Here is a 21756-nt window from a genome sequence, read left to right as displayed (position 1 = left end):
ACTCTGATTCATTTCCTGTGAAAATAGAGATTTACAACTGAAATATCTTATTTATTTATTTCGTTCTTTCTTAATCTGTTTTCCCTCCCGGGTAGGTTTTCCCTCGGACTCAGCGAAATACCCACCTCTACTGTCTCAAGGGCAGTGTCCTGGAGAGTGAGACTTTGGGTGGGTGATAAAACTGGGGAGGAGGACTAGTACCTCACCCAGACGGCCTCACCTTCTATGCTGAACAAGGGCCCCGTGAAGGCATGGGAAGATTGGAAGGGACAGGCAAAAAGAGAGGGAAGGGAGTGGCCGCGTCCTTAAGTTATCGTAGGTAACATCCCTGCATTTCTCTGGAGGAGAAATGAGAAACCACGGAAAACGACTTCGAGGATGGCTGAGGTGGGAATCGAACCCACCTCTACTCAATTGACCTCCCAAGGCTGAGTGGACACCGTTCCAGCCCTCGTGCCACTTTTCAAATTTCAAAATTCGTGGCAGTGCAGGGAATAGAACCCGGGCCTCCGTAGGAGGCGGCTAATCACGCTAACTACAACACTACCGAAGCGGACTATAACTGAAATTTAATTTTTAAAAAATCGTGAGTAACTGACACCAGCGCTATGTGTAGGCTCTAGTGAACTCTATCACGCTTCCGCTAAGATTTCGCTAAATATAGGTTGAAGATCGAATGTGGTGCCGCTAGGACGATGTCACAGAGGCTAGACATACATGATAACACGGTTTGGGGGACGTCACAGCGTGTTTTACAAGGCTGCAGAAACTTACAAGGTCAAGCCAGTGAAAAGACCGTAGGTCTGGATTGGTGAGCTCCGGTTATTAACTGTTGTGCTGGGGGAGCAACCAAAGAGAGTCTGGGGTGCGTAAGCTCTAGCATCCCATCTAGAGTCTTGCTAAATTGTGACAAAAATTAAGGTTATGGGCGCATGAAACGACACTTTCAAATCACGCGGTTTTCTAATTTTCAATGTGGGTGGCAGCCTTGTGGGGACACATCATGCACGATCTATTGCAGGCAACAGAAAACATTCTTCAAATATTCCTCTCGACAGCTGACACAGCTGACCCAGCTGACCAAAACCGGCGAATAGCAACGTATAAAATGTTCAAAAATCTGAGATTTGTGGTACCTCCGTTTTAATTCTTCTATATAAGTAAGAATACTGCTAGCGGCAGCTTAGTGAGTCCCTGGCAAGCAAATAGGAAGGATCTCTCCTCTACGCTACTCAGGTATCGTTTCACATCATTTTTATTATTTTTTCATCCGGTGAACTCGACAGGAAACTGCCAGATTATAACTGAAAATTTTTGAGGACATATTTCCATGTGAATTACGAATTCTCTTGTTCCTACTATAAAGTTTTGTACTTCTAGAAACATCACCTCTAATAGTCTTTTCAATTTTTGTGAAACAAATGCATGATTATACTAAGCATTATTGCCAATTAGCCAATCTGTAGAAACTTGAGATATAAAAACATTGTAATTTAAGTCAATTTTATTACTTTTCAGATCAAATGTGAAAAGATACCATATGGATCTTGGCCTCTCAAATGCTCCAAATCTCACGCGTCCAAACTGAGGCGCATCGGTCCCACTCGGCTCGAACCAGCGCAACATTTCGGGGCGACTCGGCTAAGCTTGGCTCAACTCGGCTAGGATTTGGAGCGCTACAGAACAAGTGAGGAAGAGTGAGACAGGCGCAGCGAGCGAGACAGGCGTGGGGAAATAGAGAGACAGCGCTACTGCTCCAAATCGAGGAGTGAGGGTCTGCACTCTGGTCAACCAAGCGAAGTAGTCTTTTGCATTGTGCACAGCGCAATGCACTGGTGCATGCACCCTGAGAAGCCCTCATATTGGTCAACATAGAAATACTGTGATGCATCTGACACGAGTACAGAAAGCTGTGTCATCGGAGCTTTTCTACCAGTCCACTGTGAACAGCGACCAACAACAATTTTCTATAGACCTGTGCACTGCAATGGCGGGAGCTAATATCCGCCTGGATAAACTGGGGGGTGGGATCTTAAAAATTTCAACAAGCTGCCGGGAACAATCACCGAGTTGGAGAAGAGTGGCTTTCCCGTGTTGGTGTCATTTTGGGGTTGTGGAAGAATTCAGAAGTAGTTTTGACCTAACCTCTGGGAAGGTAGCTGCTGTTAGAAAAAGTTCCATAAGAGTCCTGCATCAGATTCCATGATGGAAAGCGACGGTAAAAATAGTCATGGTGCTACGAGGTGTGGTAGATGAAGCAGTTGAACTAAAACCAGATGACGTGGCTTCATTGAAGTGTTATCCAATCACTTCCTGTGATGTTGCGAGATCTTTCTCTCAGTACAAAACAGTCTACCCGACATGAGAACAAGATTGTTACTGGAAAACATTGAAACTCTGCTTGTTGTAAATTCCTCTTATAGTAACTGAGTGTGTTATTAAATTATAAGTATTTTTCATGCCTATTTTACATGTTAGTGCCTATTTACATGCCTATTTTGGCTAATTTACGAGCCTATATGCTTGCCTATTTTAATTGTTTTAGTACGTATAATTCTCGTCTCTACTTATGACGTAGAAGAAAGGATAGGTAGAGACTTATGAACAAAAACACAAGATTTAAGGTACATCCTCTTTATTAATCCATGAATTGAATTTGTTATTAAAACCAAGCCATTTGACATACAGTTTATTTCCACGTCGAATAACTCATTCGATTAAATAGTGATTAGGATTTTTTTCTGCAGTTCTGCGATGTAGAATCCTCCTTCAATAAGCTGTCCTCTGAGATCGCGAAGTAAATATGTAACTGGATTGGTAAGCGTAACACTCGTGATTTGTACATTTCAGTGCTCCAGTTAGGGGTGTATCCTTTTGCAAAGATACACTTGTGTTTGCTGATGCGAACGAAATCACCTTCTTTAAGGCGATGGCGCGCGGATCAGCCGTTTTGATTACAAGAAGAACAGAATCTAGGCGTGATGTATTCCTTGTAACAAGACGTGGCTTTTTCCCGATAGTTCGGTGTGGTGTATCGTTGTAGGTACACACGTGTCTAGGTAGCAGATCAATCCAACGATATGAACCTTGTTCTGCAAAGTCTCGCAATATCATTGTTTTGAGTGTACGATTAAAGCGTTCTACAACACTTGCCTTGAGATTGCTGAACGTAGGGTAGTGATGAATGCCAAGTAACTTGAGGTAAGAAGAGGAATCCTTGTTGTTAAACTATTTACCTTGATCGGTTTGAAGAAGCCTCGGGCAGCGTTTCGGTGGTTCAACGATATGTTCAAATGCGTATTTTTACATAATCTGCTGTCTTAGAACGCACGGGTTATGCAAAAGCAAACTTCCAGTGCACATCGATGACAGTAAGTAGACACTTAAAAACCTTATTTCAAGAGGCATATAGAATAATTTCTACTAAGTCTGCTTGCCAGAGATCATCTTTTACACGTGTAATAAAGCGTCTGCGACAGTAGGTGCGATGTGCTGGTTTATGTAACTCGTGTGCAATGCTTATCTTTACAGGTGAGGTCTTGTCTTGACGAGCCATTACTGAATAATACCCGCATATCGTAATTTCCTCCCTATTTCTAGAATTTCTGATTCGTGACCTGTGTGACTAGCATCTTGCGATGTTCTTAGAAATTGTAATAATGCGACGAGTAAGTTAGGGTCATTCCAGTATCTTACGTCTACATACGCAACAAAGGCTTGTAGATAACACTAAGTACATGTGCAGATGCCACGAACCTGCTACGCAGACGTAGCAGGGGGAGAGGTGATACTCCCACGTGGCGCGTCCCAGGTGGCGGATAGGGGGTGGGGTCCTAACCGGTTTGCCGGCGGGCTTGAAGGAAATAAAATACCTCTAACGGACCAAACACACTACCCCTGCGGGTGGGGGCTGCAAATGTAGAATACACCCGCGGTATCCCCTGCCTGTCGTAAGAGGCGACTACAAGGGGCGACCAAGGGATGATTGAATTAGAACCATGAAACTACTCTTGATTCGTACCATCATGCGGGGAACACCATGGGTTGCATGTACTTGCGAGTAGTATCACTAACTTGGTACGAAATAAGTTTGTGATTAGTTGCAGTAAAAAGCCTGGCCTGGTGGATGCCAGTACCCGTGCGTTGTACCCATGTGGGCAACACCGCGTGTCTGGGCGTAGCCTGTGAGTTGTACCACTATATGAGCGACACCGTGGGTCTGCGTTGCCTGTGATTGGTACCCACTATGTGAGGAACACCACGGGGCCCTTGGGACCGGCACCCGTGACTAGTACAACTAGGTGAGGAAACTCATCGGTTTGCGTAGGCTGTGAGTGGTGCCATTGTGTGCGAAACACCATAGGTCTCCGTTACCTGTACGAAGTACAATACTTGTGAGTAGTACCATCTTGTGTGGGAACACCGTGAGTATTCGCTACTTTTGATTAGTACCCCAAAATGACAAATACCATGGTTCTACTTTATTCGCGACATGTACCATTCTGTGGGCCTTAGTCGTGGATTTTGCACCCCTATAGACATCAAGCATCATTGTGCTTTATAAGTGGTCCCTTGGTCAGTAATACTATTATTCACGACCTTTCTTGTCTGATCCACTGTTTTTGTTTGTTTGTTTTTGGTTTTTTGTAGGGTTCATGTCCATCCATTCATTCATTCTTCATGATATTTTTTATTTTATTTTGGTCAGTGGATGAATCTGAATTTTTGTTATTTCATTTCGTATCGTTAGGGGCCGATGACGTCGATGATAGGCCCCTTTAAACAACAAGCATCATCATCATCATCAACATGTGCAGATGGTTGATGTAACGGAAACAGCATAGAAATAAACTCTTAGCTGCATTTACAGCATCTGTCCTCTTGTAATTACGACGTGTTGCGTCAAGTAGCTGAAAGTATTGCTTTCTATTTTTTAAGATCTTGTAAAATTATATCCTTGTCAGGTATTCCTGAGAAAAAAAGATCAAAAAGTCCTTTAGTAGGTATATAAGTATCACCTTTTATGATAAGTTTGTTGCTATTAACCTTTACCTTTGCATTACCTATCCAGAAACAGTAGTCTTAATAGCGAATACCGTAGTTCATGTCACTTTGACCTGTAAAGAGTTTTTCTATATAAGGAGCAAAGAGAGATAACAGGTATTTCGAATAAAAGTCCTAAACTGATTACGATACAATGGCGTAATCATAACCTCTGACAAAGGTGTTCATGTAGTAGGTTTTCCAGCAATAACATCTGTAGTTAAAAACTTAACACGCTTACATTGTTAAGTATCGTTAAGTTCTTCTTCCTCAGCTTCTTGTTCATCCCTATCCTGCTTCTCTTTTTTCTTTGTGCTTTTCTTCTTTATGCTTTTCTTGTTCATGCTCCTCTGTAGTATATGATGATTTCATAGAAACAAAACTTGTAGCAGACTGCGGCAATGAAGTAGAATTAACAATTACTTTCTGTGGTGTACCCAGTTGCGTTTTCAAAAATAAATCAGTGTCTGCTTGAATACTTTAAGCTCTTTAAATTTCCGTCGAAAATTGTTTCGAGCACGGATTACATGTTTTGTAATCTCTTTGCTGGTTGTTAACATGATGGTTAAGTGGTGACTGTAACTCTGTTTTAATGCATATAAAATGATCAAAACCCATGCGATATCGTCCACACTGATTATTACTTTCTTTATCAATAACTAAAAAGCCGTAACGATGTGATGACCAAAATGTAGCACACATACGTTTAAAGTCATTGAATGTCATGTCAGTGTTAACATGAACATCATACACATGCCGCATGTTGCGCTCATCTTGCCGAGAAAGCACAATAATATTTGCGTTGTCGTGTATCAACTGCTTAGGCACACGAGAATAGGTTTGACATAAATATATGCAATCTACATATTTATGTCACCCCATATAAATGTATGCACGAATAACGTTTTGCTGTTCTGTTGCGATATCGTCAAATCATAAGAGAATTGGGATGCACATCATCCGGTGATGGTACTTGCTCATGTGAATTAAATTCAAAATAATTTATTCTATCTTTAACCTGATCGTGCATTACAATTTGTAGAATAATATATAGCGGATGATAGAGGGAATTTGCGAAAACGTAAATATTCTCGAAGCGTATACCATTTAAAGATGTAATGTGCGTGAGTGAAAGATTTGTCTTCCTACATTCCGATGGGCCAGATATAATCCATCGAATAGTAAAAGGAAACGACGTTCCATGGCATCTTTTTGTAGTTCTACTTAAACTAGGTAAGAGATGTAGCACAATGTCACAAATGGGTAGTGTGTCCGGCTGCATTATAATTTTCATGGCAACTGAATAACAAAGTAGGCAATAGTAATATATCTATCAAACGAAACAACAGGTAACAGACAGTTCATAATTTGCTCTTCATGAGTAAAGTCGTGTACAGAATGGTGAAACAACGATATCCAAACGATATGAAGAAGAAAGCTAAACCTGTTGGATGGAAAGATGTTGTTAAGGCTACACGAAAAGCTATTCGTGGGGATTACAATCCGCGTGTTGCTATTACTAAGGCACTATGCGCAGCAAGAGCGAGAATTTCTCCAAAGTACAGAGCAATGTTTTGTAAACGTGCACATATTATTTCTGTACCAAAGCGAGGAATATTTCTTCCTGAGCTGTTTGCTGGACTAGCAGCTTTAGGTTCTTTGCTGGGTTTTGCTAGCGCTGTAGCAAGAAATGTTAAGGCAGTAGAAGGAGCGAAGCAACAGTTGAAAGAGAGTGAACGTCATAACAAAACTATGGAGGCAATTGCATTACGAGGCAAAGGTGTACACATGTAGCTTCCACCACACACAAAAAGGGCTTGGAATCGACATTATCTCCAAAAAGCGTCTACTGAATGCACTGCTACATCGAGCTCTAAACCACGAAGAAGTTTTTACATTTGCTAAACAACTTGGAATTCATTCTTTTCGAGGTGTGTATATGCGCCATCAACTAACAGCGTGCTCACATGAACGTGAGAGTGCTGTAATTAATATAGACGACAGCCGCGGACCTGGAACTCAATACGTTGACTACGTAAAACGTAAATCTAAAGCATGGTATTTTGATAGTTATGGAGACTTACCTCTTCCATTTGAGCTCATACATTATTTCGGAAGCAATGCAGACATCGTTTACAATAAAAACCGTGTGCAGAAATTCAGTACACACATATGCGGACGATTATGTCTTATATCAAACCCAGACAGTAGACAAAAAACATTAGTGTGCACGTGATGACTAACGGTGAAAGAATGTTCGCTGTAGGCGGAGAAGGACCTGAATCAACCGTCTACTTTAATCCACCGATCGAACTCTTGGACTTCTGTCATTTGAAACCTACAATAAAAACAAGTTCTATTACGATGAGTATATGCTAACGTTACCATCAGGCAGTTATTCAGTAGACGATATTCATGACTACATTGAAAGTATGTTAAATGAACAGTTTAGAGAGGAGAGTTTTAATAATCATTATTACAAGTTCCCAATTACTGTAAGCAACATCACACATAAATGTGTTATTGAGTCATCATTTAAGATTGACTTCAAATCACTACCTGATTCGATTGGACCGTTGCTTGGATTTTCACCAAGGGAGCTAATACCGAACGCACGTTACGAGTCTGGTCGACATATAACACTCTACGATGATTATCATATGAACATTACTTATAATTATATTATTACAGACTTGAATAGTAATCAACAACATTTGCACGTCTGGCACGACTTTATTATTACAGAGGAATGTGAGAAACCATCAGTAGTTCTTTATCATCCTGTGTCCGTAAAACACATTAGTAACATCACTCTTAGGCTTGTAAATAAACATAATCAGCTTATTAATTTAGATCGGCACACCTACGTAGCTTACAAACTTCATCTTAAACCAGCATAAACAGATCTGTAAAACACGATGTACATTCCGAAGACATGCTACATGTTTGCGAAGACTCATCGAGTAAACAGATAACCGTAAGCAAATACTCCAAGATTTAGGTTAGACGCTACTACAACAAAATGGAAGTAATGCTAGACATTATGAACACAATAGGAACTCATGAAAATGTAGTACGAAGTGAGCTTCATTCTTGTCAACCTTTAACGTTTGGATTGAATAACAATGATGAAATTCGCTTTATCATTAATCAGCAAGATGTATACACCTTATCGCACGAAAGCTATCTCTATATTGAAGGACGACTAGATAAGTCAGATGGACGTGGACCAAGCACATCACAACTATACAACCATGCTCATACTTTTCTCTTTTCTGAAGCGCGATATGAAGTAAATAGTGTGAAAATAGATAGAACGAAGTATGTTGCTATTACAATTGCAATGAAACTCTACCCTCCTTTTTGTGATGAAAGTAATCTCTTACGGATGGCAGGCTGGTGTCCAAAAGTTACTAACAACTGGATGATTAATGAGGACGGAACTCTTACAGGTATGTTATCATTGAAACATATTTTTGGCTTCGCAGGAGACTTTGGACGTAATATAATCAATGCAAAACAAGAGCTAATTCCTATCCGTGACTGAAGTTATTACAATTCTCTTAAAGCAGCAGAAACACCAGTAGACTCGAAAATTACACTTCATCGTATATTGTGGAGGATTCCACATGTAACATTATATGATCGATAAAAACTTCGATTGCTCCAGATTGTAGAAAATGATACACCATTACCTATACGTTTTCGAAGTTGGGAGCTGCATGAATATCCTGTATTACCACCTACAAACAAGTATACCGTAAAGTGGGGTAACTTCGGCCACTGACGAATAGCAACACTTATTTTCTCCTGCCTTCTATACTGGAAAAGATGAACCAATTGCAACAACTAAAATGCACACACAATAGACTGCTCTATCAACACTCGGTAGTCCAAATAACATTGGCGGGCTCATTGTTGAGTCAATCGATTTTTTTCTCAGCCCCAACTATTGTCTTGTCTGGTAACAGCAGAAAACAAACTGTTCTCTAGCCCCAGCATTCGATTCTCCATTCCAGTGGTTTATGGGGTCAAAATGTAAGTTTGTCTGGTAATTGATCAACACAATTTTATACATTTTAATCAAATAGGATTTTCAGGGAATAGTTTTGTGATAAAAGTTGTCCTCTTCCGGGGTAACTTCGGCCATGCCAAGAACGTACAGGAAAACATTATGCGGCCGCGGATATTGTAATTACCATCCTGTTTACTTCGAGAACGCTTTAGAAGAGATTAATAAAGGCACAATAACAATAAACGGGGAAGTTTATCCCGACAGGGAGGGGAAAGACAGTTTCCATTTTCAATGATACATAGACGGATATCAGTTGACATGGACGATACACATTTAAGAACTTGACGCTGGCCCAGATATTTTCTAATTTAGAAGACAGCGTATTATGAGAACAGTCTACAAGATTGCTTCTTTTCCGACCGCCTTTTCTCTCCATATAATTGGGCTTTATGAGTTCCGTACCTTTTATTTATTACATTTTGTACCATTACAAATATTTACGCAATGCAACGTGTAATTTGTAATATCATACAAATGCTTGTATGCTTGGGCTAAATAAAATAGTTTCTTCTTTTGGGAAAAAGTGAATTTGATCACTATACCTACATCTTTTTCAGCATAAATCGTTTTAATTTGTTTGTGATTGTTGATACGGGGCGTTTTGCGGGTTTAAAAAAAATATTCACGGTGGCCGAAGTAACACTACATCGAAGAAAACTTCGTTTCTTGAGCTATTTCTATGGCGGCCGATGTTACCCCAAAACACGGGGTAACTCCGGCCACTCTTTCGATAATCATTATTCATTACTGAATTACGATGAGAATTATGTTCATATTTAAAAATGAAGAACAAACATGGCAGAATTTATATTATATTTTTCAGAAAATTAGAGGGAATATTTCACATTTTATTTTTAACAATATACGAAAAAGTGGCCGAAGTTTCCCCATTTTACGGTAGCTGTTTTACTGAAAGGCGTTTGTATATTATTTTTGGATTTCAAACCCATCGTAAATTCAACCATGAAAAAGTTAGCTCACAGTCTGATCATTGTATATTAAGAAATATTAGACTATATCTCAACGGAATTACGTATCCATACGAAAACATCGACATTAATTTTGAGAAAAATAAATGTAGGTTGCTATACGACATATTTTGCAAATTCCAATCACCGTATTGTCAGAAAGATCGTCCGCTATTTTTACCTGAAGAATTTAAGTATAAGGCACCGATTGTAGTAGTTCTAGACTGCTCTTATCACGAAAAATCTATAAAAGAATCTCCTGTCGATATTCGTTTAGAATTTTAAACATCAGAAAACATTCCTGCTACACAACAGCCTATTGTATTATTCTTATGAGTGATGTTACTTACTATCCGCTAACGAATATCGTTACAAGACTAAAATCAAGGATAGTCCTATATCATGAACGTTAGTGTGTGCTTATACATCGTACACTGTGGAACAGAAAGAAGGAAAAGACTACACGGTTAGAGACAACCGTCTTGATAACAAACAAAACTGTGAATATGCATGCTGTTCGCATGCTAATACGCAACATCTTATTTATCTCACACAAGTAAGTGAGGCTATTAAATGTTCTATAAACATAGAACATCATATCAGATGCCAAATATCTGGTTCAATATTTACCACCAGAATTTTTATCTAGATATGCTGTTCCTTTCGTAGATGCTTTTTACGACATCATCCTTCTCCATAGTAAGATGTCAATCGATGTAGCTTTATGCAGACCCTGTCAACGTCATTACAAAAATCGAGGTAAAGGGGTTCGGATGATTGGGATGGACCTAATCCGAAATTGAAAACTGTACACAGTGTATGAACTTTTTCCCTTCATTACAGTACCTACGTGATAGTAATTCAGAAAGGAACAAAACACATGAATAACAAGATAATAACTGCATTAGAGTCTTTGTAAAGCATAACATACATACAGTATGTACCCATTCTATTCGTGCGGGCTGTTTGATTTACTACTTCAACGCACTGCCAGAAAATGATAAACTGAAAAGGATTTTATTCACTCAACATACATTCAACAAGGCCTTCAGAAAACAAATATCTACTGTATCTGTCTGCAATCGTGTTATCCAAACATACAGCTTCTAATAAAGAAAAGGGCGCCCATAATCTTGTATCATTCCTATTCGTACAAGCAAACTGAAAACTTTAAATAAACAAAAAAATAAATGATTTCTGGAATATGTTAGTATTTAGTGGAATGTCCCCTAGACTTTTTAATTGCCTGACATCGTCGCCGCATAGAATACACTATTTTCTTGCGCATGTTTGGGCTGATTTTCTGCCATTCCTGAAGAATCGCATTTTTAAGTTCCTCCTTCGTACACACACGTTCCCTACGGATATTCCTCTTCAACGTAGCCCAAAGATGTTCGATGGGATTTCAATCCAGAGACTGGGAAGGTCTTCTAAGCTGCTTAGGAATGTTCCAGATCAACCATGTCTTTTTAATATCAGCAGTGTGTTTTGGGTCAATAATATGCTGGAATATATAAACAGGTGGCATCCCCATATTTTCGGCACTCTGCTTCACGTTTGTCCACGGGATCACATTATATCCCTCCTTGTTCATTATTCCGTCGATGAAATATATGTTACGCACAGCTCTGGCTGACATACAGCCCCAAAGCATTACAGACCCACCACCGTATTTTCCAGTCGGAGTGTATTCGCCACATCATTGTCCGTACCAATTTTTCTCCATATTCTGTGGATGCTATGTGACTCAAGAAACGTTTATTTTTGTCTCATCATACCAGATAACATAATTTCAGAATTCTTTCTCCTCGTTTATATGCTCCTTAGCGTATGTCAGCATAAGCCGTCTGTTTTTTATACTTACATATGGCCTTTTCCGAGGGATTCCTCCATAGTACCCATGCAGATACAGGATGCGAAGGATGGTGGAGTTGTTGATCACCTTTCCAGTTCATTCCTCGGTGAGTTGCCTCAATACTGATGCACCTAATTTGGAATCTGACTTTATAAAGCCGAACAACAAGCCGTTCTTTCCTTTCAGTTAAACACTTCCTCTTGGGTTTCCTTGGCGTGTTCTTAATAGTGCCTTTGTATTTAAATGTATCAACCACATATTGCACCATAGAATGTGTTCTATTGACCAGCTGTTCGATCTTTCGTAATGAAAGTTCTTTAAGTGCCAGTTTAAGTATACTGTTCTTGAGCTCCGTACTTAAATCTGCACTCCTACCGATGTCCACCACAAATACACTAGGAAGGAGACTATCGCACTTGACCAGTCGTATGCCGTCACTGAGACTTTACCGTGCATCGCAACCAAACGGAGAGCATCATCCTGTCCATGTGTACGAATAGAACTGATACACCCGTTTGTCGATGCCGGCACATTAATATCAAATCTTCTTGCCTGTACGTAAATAAGTATGGTTTTCACTAACGAATTGTCACTGACAAACCATGTTTTTACTCCTAATGTACGTTTTATTTCACTTTTTCAATGGTTAATGTGAATATACGAGACTTGATAAGAAATTGAAGCCTGTACGAATAACAGACACACATACTGTAGTATAATATATTTAAAAAATAATTTCATAAACAAAAAAGGTTTTGTTTAATTTGAATGTTGCAGGGGGCATTACAGTTTTGGAAGCATGCTACCTCTTTGCAGTAAGCTGTTAAGGAGTAAAATAACCTTGTCGGCAGCATAACCAAGGTTGTTGTATAACCGGTAGTAGTTCGTTTAATTTTGAAAATAATTATACAATAACTATTTAATTAAATTCAAAATGTTCTACTTATTGCATTCCCATAGCCTCCTCACAACTATCGAAGATATTCACACACATATCATCTATAAAGGCTTGAGTATACTAGAGAGTGACCTTGATAACGAACAATCTAAACATGCATAACCATGTCGACGTCATCGCTGCACGTTAAAAACAGAATAATCTTAATATGGCACGTGCTCAGTCGCGTAGGAAGCAGTCTGTCTCGGATAGAGGCGTAAAGCCTTAAGCATAAGATCACGTCGTCATAGTTATGCATGTTTAGACTTGTACGTCACTGTCGGATGGAGACATAAAGCCATGAGCTGACTTCTTTTAACGTCACTCACACTGTAACGTCTCGTTATTTTTCCGTCGGATGGAGACGTAAAGCCATTAGCAGAGTAAAACTGGGCCAGACCCCACTAAGATAGTGTCTGAAAGGATAGGCCGCTTCAATATGGTGTCTGTGTGTGGTTAGGCTTGCTTTCGTACGCAAGGATATGACTGTGACGTGACGTTACGTGTCTGTCGGATGGAGACGTAAGCCATGAGCAGACCACACGATAACACACAGGTGCACCTGAGCTGACCTCTTGCCCCCCTCTTGTGGTAGGATAAGCATGGCGACGGGAAGGTCATCTGACCGTAAAACTGTGCCCTGTGTTGTTAGGCTCATCCAAGATGGCGTCGGGAGGAGCATATGTCCGTAAAACTAGGCCCTGTGTAGTTAGGCGCCTCCAAGATGTCGGGAAGGGCATCTCGCCATAAAACTAGGTTAGATCATATGTGCCCCCCCTCTGGTGTGAGTACTAAAATGGCAACGGGGAGGTCATCTCACCGTCAAACTGTGCCCTGTGCACTTAGGCCCCTCCAAATCGACATCGGGTAGGGCATCCGACTGTAAAATTAGGCCATGTGTAATTAGGCTCCACCATGTGGTTAGGTGTGCTCGCTTATGCGAATTCCCATTGCCCTACTACTCAAGATGGTGTCGGCAAAATCCGCGAATCCCCATTGCCCTACTACACAAGATGGCGTCGGGAAGGGCATCTATCTATAAAAGTGAGTTAGGCCCATCCATGAGGTTAGGCTTGCTCTCTTATGCGAATCCACATTGCCCTACTACTCAAGATGGTGTCGGGAAGAGCATCTAGTCATAAGAGTGAGGTAGGGCTCCTCCATGAGACAACACAAGGCTCAGACACAACACACACTCTTGGATACTATTAACTATAGTTGCATCCATGTTACTACGTACTTCTAACGAAGTTGGGTAATGCTCAAAATAAAAGTTTGAGATTTTTATTTTTAAAAGTTAAAGACATATACTGTCATATGCACACAGAAGAATTCATGAAGCCTAGTATACCCAGATGTGAATATTTGAATCAAATCACCAAATTATAAACCGCTAAATATGCATGTCATTTGAATCTCTGCACTTAATGACCTGTCAGATCACTGATACTCTTTCCATATTGTGAGCATATAAATATTAAAAATAATGTTGATGGTTTTTACGTCACAATAACTACTCTTATGGTTTTAGGAGACAAAGGTGACAGAAGTTGGTACTGCAGGGGTTCTTTTACATGCTGGTTATTCTTCCAACATGAGGCTGATGTATTTCTGTAGCTTCAAATACTACCGTCCTGAGCCAGAATCGAATTACCAACTTGGGTTAGAGAGGCATCACCATCTGAGCCTCTCAGCCTAGCTACATTTTTTAAATTAAAACACTAGATGCATATTAAGATTTGATAGGAGTGAGATCAGTAGGGGGGGTAAACTGCATTAAATATTTTCCTAAAATGCACGACTTTGCCCAGCAATATAGATAGGGTTTCTATTCATCCCTCTTAATTTTTACAGGGACGGATAAAGCTTCACCTACTCTAATTCTCTGAGTTCTATTTTCTAGAAACAGAACCACCCGTTCAGTCACTCTTTTGTCAAGTCCAATTGCACATATTTTTGCCAGTAGTCTCCCATGATCCACCCTATCAAATCCTTTAGACAAGTCAATCGCAATACAGTCCAACTGACCTCCTGAATCCAGGATATCTGCTACATCTTGCTGGAATCCTACAAGTTGGGCTTCAGTGGAATAACCTTTCCTAAACCCAAACTGCCTTCTGTCAAACCAATTATTAATTTTGTAAACATGCCTTATATAATCAGAAAGAATGCTTTCCCAAAGCTTACATACAATGCATGTCAAACTGACTGGCCTGTAATTTTCAGCTTTATCTCTATCACCCTTTCCATTATACACAGGGGCTACTATAGCACTTCTCCATTCATTTGGTATAGCTCCTTCAACCAAACAATAATCAAATAAGTATTTCAGATATGGTACTATATCCTAACCCACTGCCTTTAGTGTATCCCCAGAAATCTTATCAATTCCAGCTGCTTTTCTAGTTTTCAAATTTTGTATCTTACTGTAAATGTCATTGTTATCATAGGTAAATTTTAATACTTCTTTAGTATTACTCACATCCCCTATCTGGACATTATCCTTGTAACAAAAAATCTCTACATACTGCTGACTGAATAATTCTGCCTTTTGAAGATCCTCGCATACACACTCCCCTTGTTCATTAATGATTCCTGGAATGCCCTTCTTTGAACCTGTTTCTGCCTTAAAATACCTATACATACTCTTCCATTTTTCACTAAAATTTGTATGACCACCAATTATGCTTGCCATCATGTTATCCTTAGCTCACTTCTTTGCTAGATTCAATTTCCTAGTAATAATAATAATAATAATATTATTTGTTTTACGTCCCACTAACTGCTCTTTTACGGTTTTCGGAGACGCCGAGGTGCCGGAATTTAGTCCCGCGGGAGTTCTTTTACGTGCCAGTAAATATACCGACACGAGGCTGACGTATTTGAGCACCTTCAAATACCACCGGACTGAGCCAGGATCGAACCTGCCAAGTTGGGGTCAGAAGGGCAGCGCCTTAACCGTCTGAGCCACTCAGCCCGGCAATTTCCTAGTAAGTTCCTTCAATTTCTCCTTACTTCCACAACCATTTCTAACTCTATTTCTTCTTAGTCTCTTTACTTCTCTGTTATAATATAGTGGATCCTTACCACCTTTAAAGGAACAAACCTATTTTCACATTCCTCAACAATTGCTTTAAACCAAATACAGTAGAGACAATACACGACACTTACGGATTTCGCCTTGCTAACATGGGAGACAATTCGACGGTGGCGCTCCTAGTGACTTGACCTGAACAAATCGCGCTAAATTCAAATATCAATGGAAGTGTATATACGGAAATGGATAAATAAATTACGTCTAGAAAGAAAGTGGTATTGAGATATTAACTTTGAAGTTGCTATAGCAATTCTGGATAAATTAATGAAGAATTATTTAAAAGGTTATTATTTAAAGACTGAAATTAGACATATAAACAAGGTGTGAAATGGACTGTTGTGAAATGGCTTGATCTTTCCTTTATGCATTACTTTTTTTAGCTTTATCATATCTGCCTGAAATCTTACGGTTGGATTTGTCTTTTTCCTCATTTAAAAACATTGTATCATCACTTTAAGACATTTGTCAATAAAAATATCGGCACATTCCTTACACATATTATGCAATGAATTAACATTTAATAGCTGGACAATTTTCCTCTTAACATGAAGCCTACTAACAGAAAGAAAATCTATAAAATCCCGACTTTAATCTGAGAAGAGGGATAAAAGAAAGAAAAGTTTGAAAATGTTGTCGATAGTGATGCTTTGAGGAATATTAACGTGCAATTAGAGTAAAAATATAACATATAGCTGTATAGTCGAGGATTTTTAAAGTCGCGGGCCTGGAAATGATCTGAACAGATCTTATAATTTTTATATAAACGTAACGTCCCTTCTTTCTTGTACACTTTATCCAAATCGCTTCTGTGACATTTCAAAACCCACAGATCACACCTACAACAACACATCGGTATTGAAGGTTAACTGCTGCACTATACAATAAAATATGCATATTATATTTTAAGCCCGTTAAAACATGGGTCGAGCAGGTCAGAAGATTATGAAGTACTATAAAAATCTCTGTCACTGGAAGAATATATATGCAAACACAATATTACTTACATGTTCTTGTCACGAGGGAACCTGAAGAACGACCGCGCATTTTTCTCTACTTCGTAATTACTGTAGCCAAACACAGCACATACCTTTCCCCTCATGTTGAGAGGAGATATGAAGGAATGATACACGCTACTATTTAATTATGTCAATTCACTGAGAACGCATAAATAACACCGAAAACTTCACACAAAAATGCACGTGCTCTTATGACAGAATCAGTACCGTACAGGTCTATCCGCTAGAGTGAGCTCCAATAGCTATCCCTCGATATCTCGCTCAGTGTCGTGTATTGTCTCTACTGTATTTGTTTAAACCCATCCCAGAGTCTGTTTACATTTTTATTTACCATTTTCCAGCGATCATAGTTACTTTTTAAAAACTGCCTCATGCCTGTTTTATCAGGCATATGGTACTGCCTAATAGTCCTAATTTTAATACCTTCCTTTCTTTCACACTTATTTTTAACTACGACAAAAGCAGCTTCGTGATCACTAATACCATCTATTACTTCGGTTTCTCTACAGAGCTCATCTGCTTTTATCAGCACCACATCCAAAATATTTTTCCCACTTGTTGGCTCCATCACTTTCTGAATCAGGTGCCCTTCCCATATTAACTTATTTGCCGTTTGTTGGTCATGCTTTGCATTATCTTCCTAATTGACATTTGGTGAATTGAGATCACCTGCTACTATCACATTCCTTTCCATATAATTTCCAACATAGCTGATTATCTTATCAAATAATTCTGAATCAGCGTCAGCGCTACCCTCTCCCGATCTGTACACTCCAAAGGCATCAAGTTGCCTATTATCTTTAGAGAAGAGCCTTACACCCAGAATTTCATGTTTTTTATCCTTAACTTTTTCGTAGCTTACAAATTATTCTTTCACCAGAATTAATACTCCCCCCTCCTACCATTCATATCCTATCTCTACAATACACACTCCAGTTCCGTGAGAATATCTCTGCATCCATTATATCATTTCTCAGCCATGATTCAACTCCTATTACAATATCTGGTAAGTATATATCTATTAAATTACTTAATTAGATTCCTTTGTTTACAATGCTTCTATAGTTGAGCACTAACATTTTTATGTCGTCCCTACTTGATTTCCACTTCCCTGTTCGCTTAACACAGCTCCCTAGGCCACCCCATTTCCCTGAATGTACCTGCCTATAAACCTTCTAAACAAGTTTCCTAACTTATATGTACCACTGCGATTTAAGTGAAGGCCATCTGGGCGCAGATCCCTGTCTCCTACCCTGCATTAAATATTTTCAAAATTTCATTATTATTATTATTATTATTATTATTATTATTTGGTAAAACTTTAAAGACTGAGGAAGAAAGTAATTAAATCTATAGAATACTGGATACACATTAGTTTCATTTACACATGTTTTTCTTTTAATTTTTTGTTTTACATGTCCCAGATTTTGACCATTTTAATAACACTAAATATATATGTAATACATGAGTTTAGAAATAAGAAAATGCATAAGCATCATCTAGAGATTTCCTTGAATATGCAAGAAAAAAGAAATTTCCCATCATTTATGATGGTTACAGAAAGGTGCCCCAGTTAATTTTTATGAGTAGGCTTATAGAGATGGCATAACAACATAGATTTAAGGTTGTTGCTTTGTGGATGTTGTAGTACAATGAGGTAAGATTATCCCAGAATTATAAGATAACGGGCAAAAGAACTTGCTAGAACAGATAAGGAGATGTACCCAGTATAAAAGAAGATGGGATATTAACTTATGGTTGTGGCCTGAATGTACCATATGCATGTTCAAGGATAGATTTCTCTAACATTCCCTGCCAAGAGATTGGAAATATAGTAGAACACAATGAATCCTTCTCCAAACTTGAATTCCAACAGAAATGAGAGAAAGGCTTCTTGTACAACAGCTTTAAGATTTATTTCAAGACTGCTGATTATTCTGATTATTATTTATTATGATTATGATTATGACTATTATTATTATTATTATTATTATTATTATTATTATTATTATTATTATTATAATATTTAAGTGAGATGTCACCTCTTTCCAACAGACAACTTATCTATGCATTTTCTCATGTTATTCATGAAGGATTTACAATCATGTCAGAACATAGCTCTATCAAAAGCAATACAATATACTTTTGGAATATGACGACATATAGTGAATTTAGATTGATTAGATGATAATCTTCAAGGAAATTAAATACATTAGGCCACACCACCATATGAATATTAAATTATTTATTTATTAAAAAATGTCTTCTGAATTACATTTAAAAATGTGCTGCGTAAATCTCTTTTAAACTTGCTATACCACTCGATCACAGCAATTCTTCTCTTCACTTTCTCTTCCCGTGTAAGGCGAGCCTCGCGTAGAAGTATCTGAGGTAAGTCATGCCAATCCTTTACATAAATCAATGGTGCATTATAATACTTTAATAGTCGCAGAGGAGATGTTGAAGACGCATCACAGTTTCCAGGAGTGATAACATCCTCAACCACTGGTACACTTCCCAATGACATGGCTTCATAGATTCTGTAGCACTCACTATTTTTTCCAACAGGACTCAAAGTAAGATCAGAATTCAATAACGACTTCATGTAAGTATTCAGAGATTCTGTAGTTTCTGCTGGAGGCCATCTACAACAAGAAATTGCAGATATAACCTGATTAAAACTAAAACTGCAGGCAGGACAATAACAAATTAGTATGCTGCATATACATATAATAAACATGTGTGTGAAAAAATGGTTAACAACTGGAAACCAAATGAAAACAGGCTGTGATGTGAAAAGAAATGTATAAGACAATATATGCCCAAATATTATCAACATAAAGTGTAAAGCACAAAAATGACTGTGCACAGGAAACAGTCAAATTAAGGGAATGTACAGTGTCTTATCTTCCCCAAGGTTAAATTTGTTTTTACAACTGGCTTTACGTCACACCGACACACATAGGTCTTTTGGCGACAATGGACAGGAAAGTGCCTGGTGTGAAAGTGGGAAACCCCAGAAAACATACTTAAGGGCTACCGACAATGGAATATGAGCCCACTATCTCTTGAATTCAAGCTCACAACTGTATGCCCCTAACCGCAGGGCCAACTCGCTCATAGCATATTACATAAGTGTGTCAATCACGCAATCAAACACCAATGACCTACAATTAGGGCAGTCACTTAGGTGGCAGATTTCCTATCTGTTGTTTACCTAGTCATTTCTTAAATAATTGCAAAGAATTTGGAAATTTATTGAACCCCTTGGTAAATTATTCCATCCCTAACTCCCCTCCTTATAAACAAATATTTGCCCCAATTTGACTTCTTGAATTCCCAACTTTATCTTCACATTGTAATCTTTCCTACTTTTAAAAACACAACTCAAACCTGTTCATCTATTGATGTAATTCCATGCCATCTCACCACTGACAGTTCAGGACACACCACTTAGACGGGTGGCTCGTTTCCTTTCTCCGAAGTCTTCCCTGCCCAAACTTTGCATCATTTTCGTAACGCTACTATTTTGTTGCAAATCACCCAATCCTGATCAGGGCCCCATACACTAGTTGGAGTCTTACCAGAGAATTATACAACCTGGGACAATAAAGTTCGGTGAATGAAGCCAGAACGTTCGATCCGGCAACAATGGTGAGAGACAATGCTGCATCTGCGTAGCAGCAGGTTTTAACCACCTGCTCCCAACGTTGTTCAATTGAGCATCGTGTGTGTGTGTGTGTGTGTGCGTGCGTGCGTGGAAGACCTGTTTGACACAATGCGTGTTTAGTGCGTTGGTTCTGAATTGCGAACTGGAACATAAACGAACAAAAGATCAATGTACAGTTTTGTTTTAAGCTTGGCAAGACACCGAAAGAAACATATGCGATGTTGGTACGCGTTTATGAAGACCAAGCACTGTCCTTGAAGTGTGTGTACGAGTGGTTCGCTCATTTTCGAGGAGGCCAGGAAAGCGTTTCTGACAACCCCCGTAGTGGAAGACCGGCAACCGCTGTCAGCGACGAAAACATTGAGAAGTTGAGGACATTAATCACGAACAACTGGCGATTAACTGTGTGCATGATCGTGGATGAACTGCAGATTAACCGTGAATCCGTGCAACAAATCGTTACCCAGAAGTTAGGGAAGAGGAAAACGTGTTCTCGTCTTGTGCCACATCACTTGACGGACGATCAGAAGCAGGCACGTTTAGAGGCTTCACAGGATTTCGTTGAAACGGAGGATGCGACACCAAATTTCTTGAACTGTACTGTCACTGAGGATGAAACCTGGTGTCTCAGGTACGACCCTGAAACGAAACGGCAAAGCATGGAATGGCGTTCTCAGGGATCCCCTCATCGGAAAAAGGTCAGAGCCGAAAAGTCACGCATCAAAACGATGCTCATCACCTTTGAAAGGAAAGAGATTTGACGATATTCCTGACATCCAACGAAACGTGACGAGGCTTTTGAACACCATCCCAACGGAAGCCTTCTTGCAAAATTTCCAGTACATGTATTGCCGATCTCAGCAGTGCATAGTTATGGGAGGGGACTATTTCAAAGGACAGTAAGGTAACTGTCGTGCATTGTTCATCTGTGTTGATAGTACAGGACTATTCACCAAACTTTATTGTCACAGGTTGTATATGCCCTCACCTTTATATCATTACAACAATGCCTAAATACCTCATTACCATGTGCAGAGATCTGTACCCTTTATTTACAATCCCATTTATGTGATTACCCCAATGAAGATCTTTCCT

At 39.2% G+C, this 21756-nt stretch overlaps 1 protein-coding gene across 5 annotated transcripts in view; it reads right to left on the bottom strand.

Moving 5' to 3' along the window:
• Positions 1-18391: 18391 nt before the first annotated feature.
• The window catches only part of LOC136864256 (ribitol-5-phosphate xylosyltransferase 1), a 36354-nt gene continuing 32989 nt past the window's right edge, over positions 18392-21756 (bottom strand). For 4 of the 5 annotated variants that reach the window (XM_067141006.2, XM_067141004.2, XM_067141000.2 and 1 more), the window contains exon 4: positions 18392-19636. In XM_067141006.2, the coding sequence (XP_066997107.2) occupies positions 19237-19636 (400 nt within the window). In that variant the 3' untranslated portion in view covers positions 18392-19236. The remainder of the gene's footprint in view (positions 19637-21756) is intronic. The other variant, XM_067141001.2, reaches the window with a different exon arrangement.

The sequence above is a fragment of the Anabrus simplex genome, chromosome 2 (assembly GCF_040414725.1).
Source record: "Anabrus simplex isolate iqAnaSimp1 chromosome 2, ASM4041472v1, whole genome shotgun sequence".
Lineage (NCBI taxonomy): Eukaryota > Metazoa > Arthropoda > Insecta > Orthoptera > Tettigoniidae > Anabrus > Anabrus simplex.
The sequence above is the reverse complement of the archived record's forward strand: the minus strand, read 5'-3'. Positions and strand labels throughout refer to the sequence as shown.